This window comes from Sorex fumeus, unplaced genomic scaffold (assembly GCF_029834395.1).
Source record: "Sorex fumeus unplaced genomic scaffold, SorFum_2.1 ptg000020l, whole genome shotgun sequence".
Lineage (NCBI taxonomy): Eukaryota > Metazoa > Chordata > Mammalia > Eulipotyphla > Soricidae > Sorex > Sorex fumeus.
Window position 1 is genome coordinate 9,057,939 of NW_026606077.1, and position 20,309 is coordinate 9,078,247.

The window sequence follows — 20,309 nt, forward strand, 5'->3', positions numbered from 1 at the left end:
GGAGTGGTAGGAACGAGGCTTCATAGGTAGTTTAGGTCGAGGCCGTGAAACCTAGGCAGAGGAATTTGGAATTGGGCAGCAGAGAAGCCTTGCAGTTTTTGAGCAAAAGAATGACAAGATGAAAGTTTTTTTTTTTCCAGAAAGATTCATAGCCAAATGCAGGGTGAATAATAGGTGCTAGTGAAAGAGAATAAGCTATCTGTCAAACTGTCCATTTCATTTTCTGTCAGCGTAGATGTGCTTCAATTTCTTGAAGGTAGAAGATATTTATGGCAAACTATTTCACTTGCCTGGAAAAAATTGATAGTGCAGGACACAATGGAATTTCATTCGTTTGCAGTGGAGCAGAATGATAAAAGGGGATTAGTTCTTGGAGCCTATCTAATGGCAGTCTGTTTCTGGATGTATCAGAAGGGGTCACTTAGGAGTTGGACCTTGTGGTTCTGATTGTTCGCAGCCATAGTGTACAGAGTCTGGTGATAGCTCACAGTTTCATTTAGAACTGTTTAGTGTGACCATTTCCTGTCTCAGTAGTCAGTTTGGAACCATCCAGACTTGGGCTGATTCACCAGCTTGTGCTATTTTTGAAATATATTTTAATATCTAGGCCTGTTGAATAAAAGAATGCCCCAGAAATACTATGTGAAAGACTGCAATTAGCAGTTCCTAGGAAACTGCCTGTTTTAACTTAAGCATAACTAAAGTATTTATTTTTATTATTTTATCTTGATGATGTTCATGTACTAAGAAGTAATATAGAAAGAAAGTGTGAAAACTACACTTTTACCTTACATCTTATTTTACTCAATGTCTCTTTTGATGTCATCAGACTTTTTAATAGCTTTATATTTTTAGATCTCCATCTCTTATATTTAGTTTTTTCTTTGCTTATGATCTTGAATATTCAAAATAATTTGTGATGAAATTTTTATTTTAAAAACACTTGTTATTCTTGGCACTGCAAGTGTCAGAATAGCTTTAAAATTAAAAAATTTAAAAAATTAATTGCTGTGAAATTACAAAGTTGTTCATCTTTGCATTACAGGCATATAATATTTCAATATCAATCTCTTCACTAGTGTCCACTTCCTTCCACAAATGTCCCCCTCAACCTTATTTGTCTCCGACCCACAGGTCTGCTTCTATGAGTGCCTCTTTTTTTTTAATAAAAAACAAAAACAAATTTTTATACTTGTTTACAGTATGGGCTGGAGCAGTAGCACAGCGGTAGGGCGTTTGCCTTGCACGCGGTCGGCCCGGCCAAGCTGGCTTCAATTCCTCCACCCCTCTCAGAGAGCCCGGCAAGCTACTGAGAGTATCTCGCCCACACCACAAAGCCTGGCAAGCTACCTGTGACGTATTCGATATGCTAAACACAGTAACAACAAAGTCTCACGATGGAAACGTTACTGGTCCCACTCGAAAAAATCGGTGAACAACGGCAGGACAGTGACAGTTTACAGTACAGTTGCTGATAGATAAAGTGATCACACTTTGTCTTTGAATATTCATTATTCCTCCATTATGTTTCCTATACCCCGCATATCTGTGTCATTCTCTCTCCCTCTCACTAACTTCCCTCAGCCTGATACTCTCCAGGTCCTTCCAAGCAGCAGCAAATTGCATGACTTTTATCTTTTTTAATGGCCATGTATCTCGCCCGCACGTCAAAGCCTGGTAAACTCCCTGTGACATATTCAATATGCCAAACACAGTAACAACAAGTCTCATGATGGAGGCATTACTGGGCCCGCTCAAGCAAATCGATGAACAACGGGAGGACAGTGACAGTGACAGTGATGGCCAAGTAATATTCCATTGTGTATGTATACACTAGTTTCTTTATCCAGTCATCTCTTCCTGGGTACTTGGGTTGTTTCCAGATTTTGGCTACTGTGGACAGTGCTGCAAGAAACACAGGGGTACAAATGTCATTTCTCCATTTTTGTTTTAGGATCCTTGGGGTGTATTCTAGGAAGTGAGTTGCTGGGTCAAATGGAAGTTCCTACCCGCTGTACTATTGTACCAGCCCCTGCTTGCCGCATTTTTGACCCAGAACAAGCATTCACACCTTAGTTTACCTTCGGACATGTCGCATTAAATTATAACTGGATACTCCTGTTTTTCACATTGTCTTAAACCGAAATGATCTGTGAGATTTTAAGTTTGCTCCACAATGAACTGAGTCATTTTATTAACTTGTAGAACTCTAACCAGTATGGTAGGGATTTAATCCTTGATCTGTTTGACATACTTTTCATGTCTCAGCAATGAACAGAGGTTTGGGAGAAAATTGAAGGGCAGGAACACATGACCAGCATGCACAGAGCCCCAAATTTGATCCCTGGCACTGCGTGGACTACGTAGCACTGTCATTTGTGGCCTTAGGTGCTCTAGCACAGCAGGGCCCAAGCATCACTGCATTGCTGTCTTGAGTAGCATCAGGGAGTGGCCACTGAGCCTGCTGAGGAATGCTTGGAGACCCCCCTCCCTAAAATAAGAAAGGAACAAAACTAGAAACAGGAGACTATGATTTCTATGGTTCTTCTAGAGCTATGAAACCCGCATGATCAAAAGAACTCTGGGAGGGGTACAGAGCGACAGTGCAGTGGGGAGGGCTTTCGCCTTGCACATTGCCAGCGTGGGTTTGATCCCTGGTACCCCATAGTTCCCTGAGCCACACTAGGAGCGATTCCTGAGTAAGCCCTGAATATCATTAAGTGTCCCCAAACCAAAAAACAAACAAAAAAAAATAGATCTCAAGGAGCTGAGGGAACCATTTATCAACCAGGTCCTCTTATAGGACCATGTGTTTGATGTTTTCATTGTATCACATAATTCTGAGAGTGCCAAACTTAGGGTAGTAATAATTTATTTTTCAGAAAAGAAAACAGGTTTCAGGAGCTTTGACTTACACAAGGTCACACAACAGTCAGATGGCAGGACCGGTTTCCTATAGGTGGACGATGGCTTCTAAATCTCTGTTCTTTCCAAGATCATCCTGACTTTCAAATCGTGTCAGCTTCTCTCTCCAAGCAGTCCCAGCTTCTCTTAAGTGATAATTATAATTTTGGAATTCTTTCCCAAGAAGGATGACTACAGATGTAGTTTATACTGTACACCTAATACATTTTTTAAAAAACAAAATCAGATCTTTTGTAGCTGACCACTTCATTCTGTCAACTTATGATTGAGGTTTGATGAAATTTCATAATTAGATTTGTCAATTTTTTTCTGTATGTTCCGAAGTAGTATTGTTAGGTGACTGTACATATATAAATTTCCTCAGTCCTAAATTGTATTAATAATTTTTTTGTTAATTCATTACCATTGTCTAGAAAGACTTGTTTTAATGTTTCTCTAGAAACTGGACTGGGTGGTCAGTGCTTGGGCCTGAGCATGCAAAGCTGTTTGGGCCTTGAGATGCCGGGGGCCATCAGGCTCCTCCAACAGTGCTCAGGGATATCCATGGCCCCAGGCAGCAATCCCTGGGGTGCCATGTGGTACTAGGACTCAAACTTGTGTCCAGGCTCATGAACAGCATGTGCTCCTGACCACTGAGTTACCAGAATTTTCAATGTTTTATTTTATGTTTTATTTTATGTTTCCGATTTGGGGGCCACTTCTGGCTGTGCTCAGGGCTTACTCCTGACCCCTTTGCTCTGTATGTAGGGATGACTCCTTGTGGGGCTCAGGGGACTGTATATGGTGCTAGAAAATGAACCCAGGTCGTCAGCATGCAAGGCAAGGGCTTTCTTTTCTGTACTGTCTTTCCAGCCTTCTACTTTCTTTTAGTATTATTTTTTAAATGGAATCACCGTGAGATACAGTTATGATTGGGTTTCAGTCATACAATGTTCCATCCCCCATCTCTTCACCGGTGTACATTTCCCACCATCAATTTCCCCAGTTTCTCTTCCACACCCCTCCCCAAACCTATCTCTAAGCAGGCACTTTTCTTCTTTCTCTCACTTCCTCTCTCTCTCTCTCCCTTCCCTTTGTTTTGGGGGGGCATTATGGTTTGCAATCTAGGCACTGAAAGGTTATCATGTTTGTTCCTTTATCTACTTCCAGCACTCAGTTCTTGTCCAGAGTGATCATTTCCAACTGTCTTTGTCATAGAGGTCCCTTCTCTATACGAGCTGCCTCCCCCCCCCCCCCCCCAATTGTGACAAACTTCCAACTGTCGACCATTTGCTAGTCTTCTACCTTGTAAACAAACTATCTGGTAAGGATTTCTGAGGAGCAGAAAGCCTGATCAATTCTGGCCATCCCCACTGTGTTGCTTCCTATTCAGCTGACTTGCAGAATCCTGCTTGGTTTGTCTTTTTGTTGGGTGTCTATACCCTGTTGTGCTTGGGGCTTGCTCCTGGCTCTGGGCTCAGGGATCACTTACGGCAATATTCAGGAGGCCATACCCATGCAAGGCAGGCACCTTAGCCCCCTGTGAACCCTGAATGCACTTTTGTTTGAAGGCACATCAAAACTGGTTGCATCTCCTTCTAACATCAAATGAAATAAAAGAATCCAACAAGTGTGTGGTATTTGTGTGTGTGTTTTCGTTGTTATCTTAATGGACATGTTGTAGAAAAAAAGTCTGGTGTTGCCTTTAAAGTGTTTTGCATTTTTCAGGCATGACTCACCGGTGCTTTCCAGTGTTAGGTTTGGGTGCACACGGCAGTGTCCCATACCATCACTGAGCTAGGATGTGGAAAGGAGGGGGCCTGTCAGATTCTGAAATCCTGCATCCCGCAGTTGGCCTGGCATATTTCGTTGTCGTCACTCAGTGTACATATGGCAAGTTGGTGCTATGCACTTGCTACTTGAATTAGATTCCAGTTGGTCATTGTACTCTGTGTTCCTGACTCCCTCCTAAAGACTATTCTCGTGGCCCTCACTCGGGTTTCTGGATGACTAATGGCTGAGGATCCTTGACCTTTCTTAAAATGGCAACATCAGAAGCAAAGTTTATTGGCTAGTACTGGGCTTCACAGAATATATCTACTTTTCCTGTTTCAGTTAGTTATTTAGTACTATTTTGCTTTGGGTCTCATCCAGCAGTGCTCAGGAGCTACACATATCTTTTTAAAAATTGTTTTGGGGCCACCCCCAGCAGTGCCCAGGGCCTACTCCTGGCTTTATACTCAGAGATCACTCCTGGTGGGACTTGGGTGGCCATATGGGGTGCCAGAGATGGACCCTTTGTCAGCTGCATGCAAAGCAGATATCCTTCCACTGTACTATCTCTTCAGTCCCTTATCATTTTCTTTAGGGGTTCCACATCTGGTGGTGCTCAGGCTTACTCCTGGCCCTGCCCAGGGATAACTCCTGGTAGTGTTTGGGGGACCATATGGGGTGCCAGGGACTGAACCTGAGTCGGTTGCATGTAAGGCAAGTGCCTACCACTGTGCCCAGGTGCCCTAATAAGGCTGTCTCTCCAAACCCCCTTATAAGGACATTTTGGGCCAGAGACAGTGCAGGAAGTGAAGTGCTTTACTGGTCAGTTTGATCTCCAGCATCACATACAGCCGCCTGAGCACCTTCATTGATCATTCCTGAGCACAGATCCAGGAATATCCCTTGAGTATCCCAAAGTGTAGGCCTCTAGCCTTCGCCACCACACACCAAATAGTTGTGTTCAGCACTCCCTAATTGAGGGCTACCAGGAGACTGAACTGTCAGTTGGGAAGCCTACAATGTGGCAGTCATTTCATAGGCTTTTTTTTGTTTGTTTTTTGGTGTTTGTGTTCTGGGCTAACTCTTAGCTCTTCCCAGGAAGAAATTCAGGCAGCTTTGGAGGACCAGATGGGATGGCAGGGATTGAAACCAATTCAATCACCTTACCCTCCAGGCTATTAAAATGCATCTGCACTCAGGGAAGGGAGAAGGTCTGAGGTCCCACTCACCTGCACCCAACAGCCTTGTGCCTTGATGGTGGGAAGAAGAGAGTTCTAGGTCCTGCTTGCTCCATTCAGTTCTTACATTTATGGAGGGCCTAGATTTTAATATTGTCTTCAACTGTGTGTGCTGCTGTAGAGAAAAAGGGAGGGTTTCTGTTTGTGGGGGAGGCCACTCCTGTGGGTGCTGGGGGCTACCTCCAGGCTCTGTTCAAAGGTTGCTTTCAGCAGTGCTGGGGGACTATGTTTGAATATGACCCATTGGGGAATCTCTCTGACCTCAGCAATGGGGAGTTTCAGAAGATGTTTATCATGTAATTAAAAACTACTAAATGGAAACACTTAACTGTACCACCTATTTTAATATTTCTTGTTTTAGAGCACGTTAGGATTTTCAGACCTGGAAGTGACCTGGGGATTTATTTATCTGTTAGGGGGCCTGTCCACGGGGCAAGGCAAGGCAGACATCAGCACGGGTAAAGAAAGGATTATGGGTCTAACCATGCAGTCGATTTTGCTACCATATAATCACACCAGGACCAGCCTGTCTGGACATGGGTACAGCCACCTTGGTGGGGGAATCCCCATCCCCCAGACAGCCTATTGTCTTTTCCTTCCACCTGTTTCTTCCCCTGCAGCGGGCTGTTGACTGTGCTTTGCAGGCCTGACCACCTGCTCCTGAACAGACAGGTCCCACCTGCCCCCATGGGCGTACCCCAGGGCAGCGCAGCAGCTGAGAAATCAGGTTCGCAGGTGCTCTGCTCAACTGCACCTCAGTTCTGAGCAAGTAGACACTTTTTAAGAAAACCTTTGACAAGAAACACTTTTCACAGTTCAGAGATCAGGAATTGAAGATCAAGGCCCTAGCAGATAAGGTGTCTGGCGAGGGCCTGCATTGAGGTTCCTAGATTCCCTCTTCTCACCAGGGAAGGCCTCTGTTTTCTATTCTGTAAGAGCACTACCCTTATTCGGGAACGTTCCACCCTAATCACCACTCTGTTAATGCCTTCACATTGGGGTTCACGAGAGAATATTTACGGTAGTATTTTTGTTTGTTTCTTCAGGTGTGGGGCACACCCAGTGGTGCTCAGGGCCTACTCTTGGCTCTGAGCTCAGGGATCACTCCGGGTGGGGCTTGGAGGACCACATGGGGTGCAGGGGATCAAACCCAGGTCAGCTGGATGCAAGGAAAGCACCCTTCCTGCTTTACAATCATTCCACCTGCTTCTGACAGTATTTATCAGCTAAATTACTATCCTATCCAAGATGAGAGTTTATTTAAGTGTTGAATTTAATATATTGACCCTAGTCACCCGCGACATGTATTTGGGTGAGGTGCAAGTTTTACCTGCTTGCTGTTGTAGAGAGGTTCCCCCCCTTTAAAATTATGGAGCAGGAGCAGGATACGTTGAAATAGGCCGAACACACTAGCTCCATTATAATTTTGTTCAAAATATTTCTCCTTTCCTTGGCTAAGTAAGTGAGGCGAGAAATGACTGATTTTTACAGCAGCAGATTGAGATTGTTTAGCTTCATGGGGAGTGAGTGGCCTGCACTTTGTCACGGTAGGCTGCCTGCCTTGCAGACTATTGCAGATGTTTGTTATTGAGAAGGGAGGGAAGCAGGGAGGGAGAGAGAGAGACAGAGAGAGAGAGAGAGAGAGAGAGAGAGAAAGCAAGGGAGGGAAGGTTTTCTTCCATTGGAAAAATAAGTGAAAGAAATACTGGGACAAAAATTATCTTTGCTTTAGTGCTGAATCTCTGAGGCTGCGAGCAAAATTGTCTTCATTGCTTCTTGGCTTTTGAGCTGAGATCAAATGTAGCAAAGGGGTCTTATCTTCTCCATCACAGATTTCTTAATCTCTCACTCCCACTTTTATAGACTCTTAGCATGTGTTGGACACTCCTCTAAGTACTAATTTGTAGTTGTTTGTTTACGGTCTGCCTCCTCTTTCCAAGGTGGGAACCCTTTAATTACAGGGACTTGAAAAGAAAGTTTTCAATTTATAGATCTTAGATAGCATGTAATATCTCTTCAAATTTTAGGTGAACAAAGCAGAAATTAAGGTGTGCAACTTACTTCTGGGTACAATCTAAAAGAATCTTATAGTGATCAGTCTATTATTTGCTTTGAATCTGTTTTCCTCTTATTTTTCTTAAAAATTTCAGTGTAATCTTAAAGCTTCTTGATTATTAAAATCACATGGAGGGGCTGGAGCGATAGCACAGCGGGTAGGGCGTTTGTCTTGTGTGCAGCTGACCCGGGTTTGATTCCCAGCATCCCCTATGGTCCCCTGAGCACCGCCAGGAGTAATTCCTGAGTGCATGAAGCAGGAGTAACCCCTGTGAATCGCCGGGTGTGACCCAAAAAGCAAAATAAAATAAAATAAAATCACATGGAATCAAAGTAGTTTGATACTGAGAAAAGTGGATTAGTGGGTAATGAGTGGATGTATTTGGAGATTCTGGGAAGCTATGATTATTCCATTGCATCATGTTTTCTATTATTTTAAGTCAAAGATAGAGGCAGAGAGATACTTTAATCTGTGCTAATTTAAAGTATATAAATTGATTTTATTCATATATAGTTAAGATATACAATTATCTAGGAATCAAATCTTATTTCTATCTCATTTTCAGTTTAATTTTTTTAAATTCAGATTTGTATTTTTAAAAAATAGATCACTTAAGAAGCTAGGCTGTTTGAATGTTTAAATAAAATCTCATTTTCCACATACAAGACAGGCTCCTTCCTCTTTCTGATTACTCATTAGTCATGGTGGGATTTGTTTGGCTTTTAAGAATGCCATTAAATTTTAATGTACAGATCAGATGTCTCACCGTAGGAAAAAGGGGACACTGTCTGCTGTTCTTACCGTTTTACCACACAAGGGAACCATTAATGGAGAATCAAATTGATTCCTGCAAAGCTTTTTTTCATTTTATCTTTTTTTTCCTATTCCTTTCTCCATAGTCATCATTGCTATCATTTATTTATTTTTCCCCCACAAATTTGAAACCCACGGTTACTGGATCTGCAAATTGGTGACCATGCAACAGTTATATTCTATTATGAAGCTTATGTTTGTTTGCTAAATAATTTATAAGTAAAGTTGATGTTACCTGGAAATAAAATCAAGTTTGTGACTTTTTAAATTTGGTGGTGGGTGGTGGGGTGCAGTCTCCCAAGTGGTGCTTCAGAAGCTGGAGGTCCCTTTCCTGGTGATTCCTGGCCAATTTGGCGCAGGGTTCATCTGCAAGCACCCAAGTTTACAGTGATGATGTGATTACCTTACAGGGTTAGCCAGACCACCCTCATGGTGCTTGGGAGTACCCAGGGCTTCACCAGGAAATCCTTGGGGCATCACGTGGTGCCTGGGATAGTACTGGAGTTAGCTGCATGGAAGGAAAGAACCTTAGTCACTGGACTACCTCTCTGGTCCATGACTGTTTTTTTAAAAATAATTTTATTAAGTTGTTAGTTCAGTTACAGATGTTTAATATTTCAACACCAATTCCACCACCATTGTAGCTTCCCAGCACCATTATTTCCAATTTTCCCAACCACCCCTTGAGCCTGTCCCCATAGCAGACCCTCAATAATTTATTTTACATTGCTTCTTGTAAATAGTTTGCTAAAAGGAAACAAAAAGTGTTTCCTTAGAAGAAGGTTAGTGAAGACTGTTGAATCTCACCATGGATCCCTGAAGCCCTTGTATAGGAGATTACTAAGATGCTGTTAGAGGTTAACCCATCTGTGTTTATATTTTGTTCATCGAGACTGTTTGCCTTCTACATTACATCTCATTCAATCTGGTGTGCTATTCCTGGTTTATCAGTGTTATAGAGTTTGAGATGTTGCGTGGCCGAAATCACAGCTGTACACTCCAGGGAGTCCAAAATTTCTAACGGGATGATACAGGTGGAGTTAAATTCTTAACTGACTGGCAGCTTTGGGGTGTGTGACGGCTCGACTTCTGGAAGTACAGGGAGATGGGGGAGTTAGCCCATTCCCAATCCTGTGCAAGCTAGAAATTTCAGTCACAAAACCCTCATACCTGAGTTTTTCGACAAATTAATTTCTGGATCGGGCTTATCTAAGTAGTGGAGTCTAGCCAGGAGCATTATAGCAATTTTGGAGTGTGGAGGCCTTTGGCTGCTGGGGCTCTATTTGGGCAGGCACAGGAGCTCATCTACCTCTCTCCGGGATGCCCCGGGATGACTCCCCATGGCTGGTTTTTTTTATTAGAAAATTTGGCGTTTTTACTACCATTAACAGTACTGTAAATCACAGAGCCAAAAATTTTATAAAAGTGTCTGTCATAGAGGCAGACTGGTGGGTGAAAGGAAAACTGGGGACATTGGTATAGGGATTGGTGTTGGAATATTTTATGCCTGAAACCCAGTCATGAATAACTTTGTAAATAGAATTAAAATATAAAATTTTAAAGGTTTGTATTTTGTTATCCTGAGGTCACATCTACCAGTGCTGTTTGGGGGTAAGTATGTGGTACTGGGAGTCAAACTCAGGTTCTTGCACCTGTTGGGCATGTGCTCTGCACAGAACTGTGTCTCAGTTCCAAGAATGTGACTGTGATCATTGTAGTTAATGGTATTTATGGGTAGGATGTTGCCCCTCTTGGTGGAAAATATGTTCTTTCAGCAAATACTGAATATTTATTACATTGCAGGCATCCTACTTAAGGTATACATTCACGAAAGGCTTGAAGGACCACAACGGGTGCTTTGTCTTGCATGAGGCTGACCCGGGTCCATCCCAGGCACCCTTTGTGGTCCCTCAAGCCCTCTGGGAGGGATTCCTGAGCTCTAAGTGTGACCCCAAATCCAAAGCAAACAAAGATGGAAGAATACATATACTGGGATAGCCGTGGATGCAAGCTGACTGCACATGCATGTGGGCTGGATTCGTGCAGCACTGTGGGGAGTTTTCTTCTGCCACGGCCAAGTGGAGCTGTCCTGCTGCAGAGATCAGTGGGATAGGGACTGTCATGGTAGGAAGAGACGGAAATACTCTTCCCCATTTAATCACCCCCTCCTTTTTTCTATGGTGAAGGGTATTAAAATGGGCTTGCTCTAGTGCTCCAGTTTTGGGATTTTCATTTGTTTTATGGGTTTTTTGTTTTGTTTTGTTTGGGGGGCAGTACTCAAAGGTTACTCAGGAATCACTCCTAACAGACTTGGGGGACCATAGGGGATGCCATGAACTGAACCTGCATTGGCCGCGTGCAAGGCAAGTGCCTTCCCTGCTCCTGCTCTCTGATGCTGCAGTTTTGAATTATGATCTGTGCTGCTCAGCAGCTTATCGACGCTGTTTCTGGCCTAGCAGCCTGTGCTATCAACTTGCAGAATCACTGATTGGATGGGCTACTCCCAACCTGCATTCTCAGTTCAGTGGTGCTTCATAGCTAAGAGGCTTTAGTTTGGGCACGCTGGGAATTCCAGCAGCGCTGACCCCTGCAGACACCTGCAGTCAGTGTCCAGGTAGCCCTGTCTATGCTCCAGCTCTGTGCGGTCCCAGGACATGAGGCGTTACTGTGCCCTCTGCCCGCCTCTGGATCCCTTGCTATTTTCTTGGATGGGGGGTATTCGTGGGCCACACCTGGCAGTGTTCAGGGAACCATATGCAGTGCTGGGTTTTGGATTGGAGTCTGTCTAGTGCAAGGCAAGTGCCTTAACCTCTGTACTAACTGCCCAGTCCCCCTTGTTACTGTCTGAGCAATTTCTTCATGATGGACTTTGGTGGCCTTCTCTTGCTATTTTGTTGCTATAAGTTTATTGAGCCTTTTGGACCTGGGACTTAATAGATTTTACTAATGTTGGGAAAGTGATGGCCATTCTGTCTTCAAATGTTTTTTCTGTTCCTCATTTTCTCTCCTTTGAGGATATCAACTGTGCACATACCCGGTTGTGTGGAGTTGTCCCATTGTCCCACAGTTGCATTCATATTTGTTAAGTTAATTTTCGTTGCTATGAAAGTGCAGTGTCAAGTAGTAGCTTACTTTCTAGAGTATTTGAGTCTTGGACACATCTCTGATTGTTCTATTTGAATCTTTTTTTTTCTCGTGAAACAAGTTATATTGAACGAACCTTATTTAGAAAGATGTGAGGAGAGAGGAAGAGAGGGAGTGTGTGTTCAATAGAGAACACAGGCTTCTCCAGAGTGGAAAAAGCAAGCAAGCAAGCAAAGGTACATAGAGACGAGCAAATGTTTTCAAGGGGAAACCCTGGGCTTAATGAACAAGCCTCTACCAAATTTTTTTTTTTTTTGCTTTTTGGGTCACACCCAGCGATGCAAACGAGTTACTCCTGGTTCATGCACTCAGGAATTACTCCTGGTGGTGCTCAGGGGACCATATGGGATGCTGGGAATTGAACCTAGGTCAGCTGTGTGCAAGGCAAACGCCCTACCCACTATGCTATTGCTCCAGCCCCGACCAAAATATTTTAAAGAATCTTTAGTTTATCTTCTTAGCATGCTCAATTTTCCCACTAGCTTTTTGAACATAGGAAATACAGTTATAATATCTGCTTTAGATTCTTATTTGCTAATTCTGTCATCTGAGTCATTAATAGGTTGACTTTAATGATGTGTATTCCCACCTAGGCCCCCTGCCCTCCCCAGTTATGGGTAGTATTTTTTTTTTTTTATCTCTCTGAAGGTCTGGACAATTTTAATTTGATGATAGCTTCACGTTACTGTTTTAACAAACCACTACAATTCTCTCCCCCCAATCTTATTTTATTTTATAAAGTTGTTCACAGTAACTTATTACATTCAATATTCCAACACTAATGCTACCACCATTACCCCTTCCCACCACCATTATTTTAAATTTTCCTACCACCACTCAAGCCTACCCCCAAAGCAGGTCCTATTAATGTTTATTATTATGAATGCATTAAAATTGAACCAAAAAAGTTCCTTTAGAGAAAAATGTGTGAAGATTGTTGTATCTCACCCTGGAGCCATTAAGCCCTTGTATAAGAGATTATTGTATAAGAGTCTTGTATAAGAGTCTCCTGCCCCTGTGCTTGGCTGTCCTCACTGGGGCCCCGTGGAGGGGGGCGGGTTGAGTTTCCCTCCCCCCCCCCCCCCCCCCAGCAGAGCCCTAGCAGCTGAGGACCTCTGGAGCCAGCCATGGCCATGCTGGGACCATACTCTACACACGTCCGGACAAGCCTCATGCATGAAAGAACTGGCAGAGGAACCCAGGCATGTGGGTCCTTAAGCCTGCTCGGATTGGGACTGGGCCTTCTCCACCCAGACCCCCCATCTTCCAGTAGGTAGGCATCATACCCACTAGCTTCCCCCAGCACCATGTTGGTCCCATCAACGGCCAAGACGCAGAGACTATGAAACCCAGCTCCGCATTTGTGGCCACGCAACATCTTATTATCTCAGTTTTCCTTTGGAGAACCTGGCAGGCTAGCAAAAGTATCCTGCCCACATGGCAGAGTCTGGCAAACTTCCCGTGTCATACTCAATATGCCAAATACCAGTAACAATGATGGGTCTCATTCTCCTAACCCTGAAAGAGCATTGAAATGACTCTTTTAAAATCTCAGGGCTAGGAAGAAGGAGACGTTACTGGTGCCTGCTCAAGGCAATCGGCGAACAGCAGGATGATCGTGATAAGAGATTATTAATGTGTTGTTATATAATTAATATTAGCCTTGTGTGCTAATATTTATTTATTTTTGATAAAAATAGATTGCCTTTATGAAATGCGTTTATGGCAGCACACTCCATGTATTCTAAAATTTTAAATAGGGTGTTACAACTGGCAATGACTTTAGGGTATGGAGGCATCTCTGCAACTTGTTGCTCTCTGAAATTTATTTGGAGTCTCTGGATCATCCCGTTAATGAGCTCACATGGTGCCGGAGGCAGTTCGTGGGTGTGACTGCCAGGCTACCGGACAGGGAAATGGCAGGGAGGTCACCCATTCCCAGCTCCATGAGAGCCTGGAGATTTTGGTCACAAAACCTGCATACTTGAGTTTTTCGAAAGCAGATTCATTCTCATGTGTGAGAGGCTCGTCCTAAGCCTGTGGAGATTGGCCCCGAGCATGGCGGCAGTTGAGTTCTAGAGGTTTTTCGCTCCCGGGGCTCTACTGGGGCTGGGCTCACCTGCCCCTCTCTGGCTGCCCCAGAAGTGAGAAAATTACACAATAGTAGTTTAAGACAACATAAATATATTATCCTGCAATTCAAGCGTCCAAAATGGCTTAGCAGAGTTGTGTTTCTACTGAACATTCTAGAAAGAGTTTTTTTTCTTTCTTTTCTCTTTTTGTGGGGAGGAGGAGTTGGTGCCACACCTAGTGGTGCTCTGGGCTTACTCCTGGCTCTATGCTCAGGGATTAGGACTTGGGGGACCATATGTAGTGCCAGAGATTGAACCCAGATCATCCCCGTGCCAGGGCAACTCCTTAACTCCTTTTCCGTCTCTTCAGCCCTACAGTCCATTTCCTTGCCTTTCCTAGCATCCAGAGGCTGTGCAGATTTCTGGGTTTCTGGTCTTGCATCCCTTTGCTTATATCATCACCTCTCTCGCGGCTTCTTGTTTTCAAATCATAGTGGAAAAATACCTTCACTATATTGATAACGGCAACTTTCAACATAGAATTCTATACCACTGAAGTCTTTGAAGAGAATGAGGGCAAAATATACATTTTTCAAACAAAAGTGTATACATTTTGCCACCAGCAGATGCCTGCTAGAGGATATTCTAGAGTGTGTACCTCTAGAATATAAAACTCGAGATGCCAGAGGGAATGATTGGACAATTTGTTAGCAAACTTTGACTAATATATCTTTGACTGGTATTATATAATACCTTTGCTTAATCTTACATAATGCATAGTATACAAGATTTGGAAGTTTTATTCTAAAGTAAAATATAACACGCATAAAAATACTATATTCATAAAACTGAAGTTGAAAGTAATAACATGAAGGTCAGGGAAGAGATAATTGGGAATTATGTATCCTAAAATCATTTTGTTCTTTGCTTGAAGGTTAAAATAATGACTTATTTTAGATTAAAAAGATTTTTTTCCCCAGTGCTCGGTGTATAGAACCTAGGGCTTACAAATTTTAGCTAATGTTATATAATATCTTCCATTAATAAACTTTGACTAATATAATATCTATGACTAGTATATAATATACAATATACAAGATTTGGTAATTTTATTTTAATGCAAGGCATACAATTTAGATTTTTCTTTTTCTTTTTAAACTTTTTTCCCCAATTTAGGTATTTAACATGCCAAATAATTGTTTGGCTGCAGTGTTTAAGGGCTTCAGGGATGTGAATGCTGGAGTTCCTACTTTGCACGCGTGAGCCCTCAAGTTTGATCTTGGCACCACTCCTCATGCTGAGTGAGATCCAGACAGCTTTTCTATTTGACATCTCTGGTGCCACAACAAAGTGTTGGGCCCCAGAAAGCTCTGTACCCAAGTGGGTGGGCACTGCAACCCCAGTGTGTGTGACGGAGGCAGAGTGCGCCTTCGTCAAACACTGCAGCCCAAGCAGTACCTATACCGGCACCAGAAACCACAACATTGACAGTAAACGGAAGGGGAGAGGAAAATAAAAATAGACTGCATTATAGTTCCTTTAAAAAATGAAATACTGAATGTAGCCACCAGAGCAAGGGAAAATTTTCATATAACAAAAATAGTAAAGGGAAATATAAAAAAACTCAATCCAAAAAAGTGTATATAGAAAAAAATCATAGTATTTGAATAGCATATCTAACAAACCATAGTTACTGGAATGTACAATATATTGTACTTAAAAGCCTAAATATATTCAGTCTTTCAAAGACATATAGAAAAAAAGAACATGTGTTACACTATTAATCTAGCCTGAACACATTTGAAATTTTATTCTTAGTGTACCACATCCTCTGATATGTTGTATTTGAGTGAATTAATAATAAAATGATAACTAAAAAAACTATATGTTTAGAAGTATAGCCTAAAAATTCTAGTTTGTTATCAAAGAAATAATAATTATTTCATGCTAAATGATAACTAAAGCTGCTTCTTGTCAAAACTCATGGGACCCAGCAATATGGAGGTAGGGGTAGGGAGTTGGGGAAACCAAATTTCATCAGTAACAAGGAAATGCAAGTCAAACTCACAGCAGTTTACATTTCCCCACAACCGGGTAGGAAATGTAAGACTCATAACGTCCATGTTGGTAACTGTGGGGTAATTGAGACTCTGCTGCTGGAAATATTAAATTGACATACTCACTTCAGAAAACTGGCTTTCCCTGATAAAGTTGAATGAGTGCAGTTTCTGTAACCCAGTATTTCCACTGCTAGATATATAATCTCAACTCTCTGCATATGTGTTACAAGAATATCTATGTCTATATCTATATATCTATATCTATATATATGATGGAATGTTATCTAGCTATAGAAAGAAGTACAAGGCTGGAGAGATAGTACAGAAGGTAAGGCACTTACCTTGCATTCAGCAAACTGCAGTTCAATCCTTGGTGCCATATATGGTTCCCTGAGTAGCACAATAGTTCAATTCTGAGCATAGCACAGAAATAGCCTCTGAGCACCAGAGTGTGGCCCAAAACTTAAAAATCCCAAACAAAAAACAATTCAGTGCCATCTGTAGACTGGGATTAAATTCTGATTCCAATCAACCAACTCTTACAATTGTATTTGTGCTGCAGAGATAGTACAGGGGTTAGAGCTCTTGCCTTGCATGCTGCAGACCCCACTTTGATCCCCAAAACTGCACCTGGTCCCCTGAGCACCACCAAGGGTCACTCCTCCACATAGAGTCAGGATTAGTCCCTAAACACTGCTGGCTGTGACCTCACCTGCCTCCCCTCAAAAGGGAAGCAAACCAGGACAAGATACGAGCTGAGTGAACCATGAAGACAGTGTGATAAGTGAAAGAAGACAGATACAAAAGGGATTGCATGGTACATGGTTTCTTTTATATGATGGGTCCAGGATAGGCAAAGTCAGAGGGACAGAAAACTGAGTTGTGCGCACCAGGAGATGGGAAGGTGGGGAAATGAGTGATTACTTAATGGGCACCTGGCATTACTGAGGTGATGAAAAGGCTTTTACACAACAGCGAAATTGCTCAATGTAGTGAATACATTAAATGCCACTGAACAATTAGCCCTCAAAATGGCTAATTATACATTAAGTAAAATTTTCCTCAAAAACTGTATTAAAACCAATTTTGTTATATTGGTGAAGATATACATGTTTGAACTTGAGTTGTGGAGACAGTAGATGGCAATATGACAGCACTGTCAAAATGATAAATACCATACTTTTGAATCAGCATTTCCCTTTCTAGATTGTTGCGCCTCAGAGTGCTTTGTATTCAGGGTTGCCTGGGAGCTTCCACTACAGTCCTCCACTCTACCAACTGAGCTGGAGCGATAGCACATCGGGTAGGGCGTTTGCCTTGCACACGGCTGACCCGGGTTTGATTCCTTCGTCCCTCTGGGAGAGCCCGCATAGCAGAGCCTGGGAAGCTCCCCGTGGCGTGTTCGATATGCCAAAAACAGTAACAACAAGTCTCATAATGGAGACGTTACTGGTGCCCGCTTGAGCAAATTGATGAACAATGGGAGGACAGTGCTACAGTGCTATGTATTCAGGGTTGAGGGATGTGATTCAGTGGCAAAGTGTATGCCTGGTGTGCATATCTGGGTTGGGTGTCTGATGCAGAATATAAAGGGGAAAAAAGGAAGAGAGGAAGTGAGGAAGTGAAGCTGGGGAGATAGATAGGGCTGGAGCACAGACTTTGCATGTAGGAGCCCCAGATTTAGTCCCTAACCATGCCAGGAGTAACCCTCAAGCAGAGGCCAGGGCATATCCTCCCCCCAAAATATATATTAGGGTTATTTATTGCTGCAGGCTAATAAATTATGGATGGACTAGTATAAGCTGCTCAAAAGATCCAGGAATAGTTTTATTAAAGCTACTTTTATTAAAAGATTTCCAGATTATATGATGTGAAACGGTATTAAATGCAGAGTGTTATAAGGTATGAAATTACTTGTGTAGAAAGGGCAAAAACCTGTTTTTTTGTTTTTATATGCATAGTTTTTTTTAAATAGGGAATATAATAAGATTGGTTTGCAAGTAGATGGAGCTTGAATGTGTTGAGGGAAAGGTTTTGTCTGTGTGTTTGTTTTGTGTTTGATACTTGGTATCAAACCCACAGCCTCACCTGTGCAAAGCAATTGCGCTACCATGAGCTGTGTCCACAGCCCTGAGATGGAAGAATTTTTGCTGTATGCCTGTGTCTTTAGTTTTATATATGTCTGTTTGCATCATATATCCCATATTATATATAGTTTAATATTGACAAAAGCTTCTGAGAGTATCTTGCCCTCATGGCAAAGCCTGGCAAGCTACCCGTGATGTATTCGATATGCCAAACACAGTAACAACAAGTCTCACAATTTTTTGTGAGATGTTACTGGTGCCCGCTCAAGCAATTAAAATTATGAAGGAACAGAAAACAATGAATTATTTATAACTATTTCATAAGGTTTACCAATTGCAGCTTTAAGCACTATCAATAAGTATTCTTCACTAATATTTATTATGTTCACTTTATGGTTATGATGTTTGTGACTTTGTGACAGCAAAGTTATACTTTGGAGAATTAGGATAATACTTTTTACATCTTTGTATACATACCTATCAGGTCCATTCCAGCCTTTTCACATGAACTTAATTCTATTTATTAACCACTGAACTGCACTATCCTCCCGTTGTTCATCAATTTGCTTGAGCGGGCCCAGTAACGTCTCCACTGTGAGACTTGTTACTGTGTTTGGCATATCGAATACGTCACGGGTAGCTTGCCAGGCTTTGCCGTGCGGGCGAGATACTCTCGGTAGCTTGCCGGGCTCTCCGAGAGGGCGGAGGAATCAAACTGGGCTCAGCAGGTCTGGCAAGGCAAATGCCCTACCGCTGTGCTATTGCTCCAGCCCTTATGAACAACATAATACTATTTTTGTATTACAATAAACTTTTGTTTGGTTTGGGTTTTGTGTTTGTGGGCCATACCTAGTGATGCAGGGGACCTGATGGGGTACTGGACTAAACTTGGGTCAGCGATGTGCTGTGCGAGGCCAGCTCCCTGACCACTGTACTATCACTTCAGGCCCATCTGATTTGCACTTTTTAAGTTCTGTATTGTTTCATTTGCTTGTCAAAACAACCCTCAGACGTAGGCTGTCAATTGCCTGTAACTTTTATATGATTTCAAATTAGAATGTATACTTGCACCTAAATATTTGGACTCAAAGTAATTTGTTTCATGCCTCTCAGTGATAATATAATGGCCTCATTGAATATGAGAGTAGAGGAGATGAGCTATTAGATGTTTTCTCTTCTGTGTGATGAATAATTGAATGAATGGACACATTTTAGTAGCACAAGAGGATTCAGAAAGACACTTGATTTATGTCTTTTGGGTTCCCCTTTTCACAGAACACTGCTTCCAACCAAAAACTCTCCTTGTCTGATTAGGTCATGCTTATTATTAAACTATATTAGCATTAGACTATTAATAACTAGCTGCATTATAAATGGCAATGCCATTTTAATTAATAGCGTAGTTTTATAAGGCAGATTTTAAGCAGCCTAATGCATTTGTCAAATTCGTTTAGCTAAATTAATGAGAAGTTTTTACATTGACTCATACTCATGTTTCCTATTGTTACTTTGCTTCATCTGATTATTAAGTATTTCCTAGCACAATGCTTGGGCATTTATTTCTCAAAATTTAGTCTGATAATGCTGTCAAGGAGTGTTTTATGCAGTGTCTTTTAATGGTAACACTTATAGGCTTCGAGCTGAGGAAACAAAGCAGTTACAGAAATCCAGTGACCTAGAGTCACAGATTTAAAACATTTTCTCATCATTTTTGTTGTTGTTGCCTGGAAATAATGAGCCAGGGCTAATTGCAGTGCCCGAGTGAATGATGGAGTGAGTAAATGAAGGTGCTACCTTGAGTTGTCCAGCTTAAAAGCTTAAACCCTTAGACTGTGTACTAAACAAACCATTGCAATCTTCCATGTAGTAAAACATGTGAATCCTGGTCCATTTTCCTTCTTGTATTTGCATCGGATGTTCTTCTGTTTGGTTCCACCAGTGAGTCAACTCCATGTTCTTGCCCACAGGGTTGAGAACGCTTGCACCAAACTGGTCCAGGCTGCCCAGATGCTGCAGTCAGACCCTTACTCAGTGCCCGCGCGGGATTATCTCATTGATGGGTCAAGGGGAATCCTCTCTGGCACGTCAGACCTGCTCCTCACCTTCGACGAGGCTGAGGTAGGTTACCTGAGGCCCAGAAAACCTAACGGCAGTAATGCTGG

At 42.3% G+C, this 20,309-nt stretch overlaps 1 protein-coding gene across 2 annotated transcripts in view; it reads left to right on the top strand.

The window, feature by feature from the left end:
• VCL (vinculin) overlaps positions 1-20,309 on the top strand; it is a 126,298-nt gene that overhangs the window by 55,999 nt on the left and 49,990 nt on the right. For both annotated transcript variants that reach the window (XM_056113486.1, XM_056113485.1), the window contains exon 3: positions 20,115-20,265. In XM_056113486.1, the coding sequence (XP_055969461.1) occupies positions 20,115-20,265 (151 nt within the window). The remainder of the gene's footprint in view (positions 1-20,114; positions 20,266-20,309) is intronic.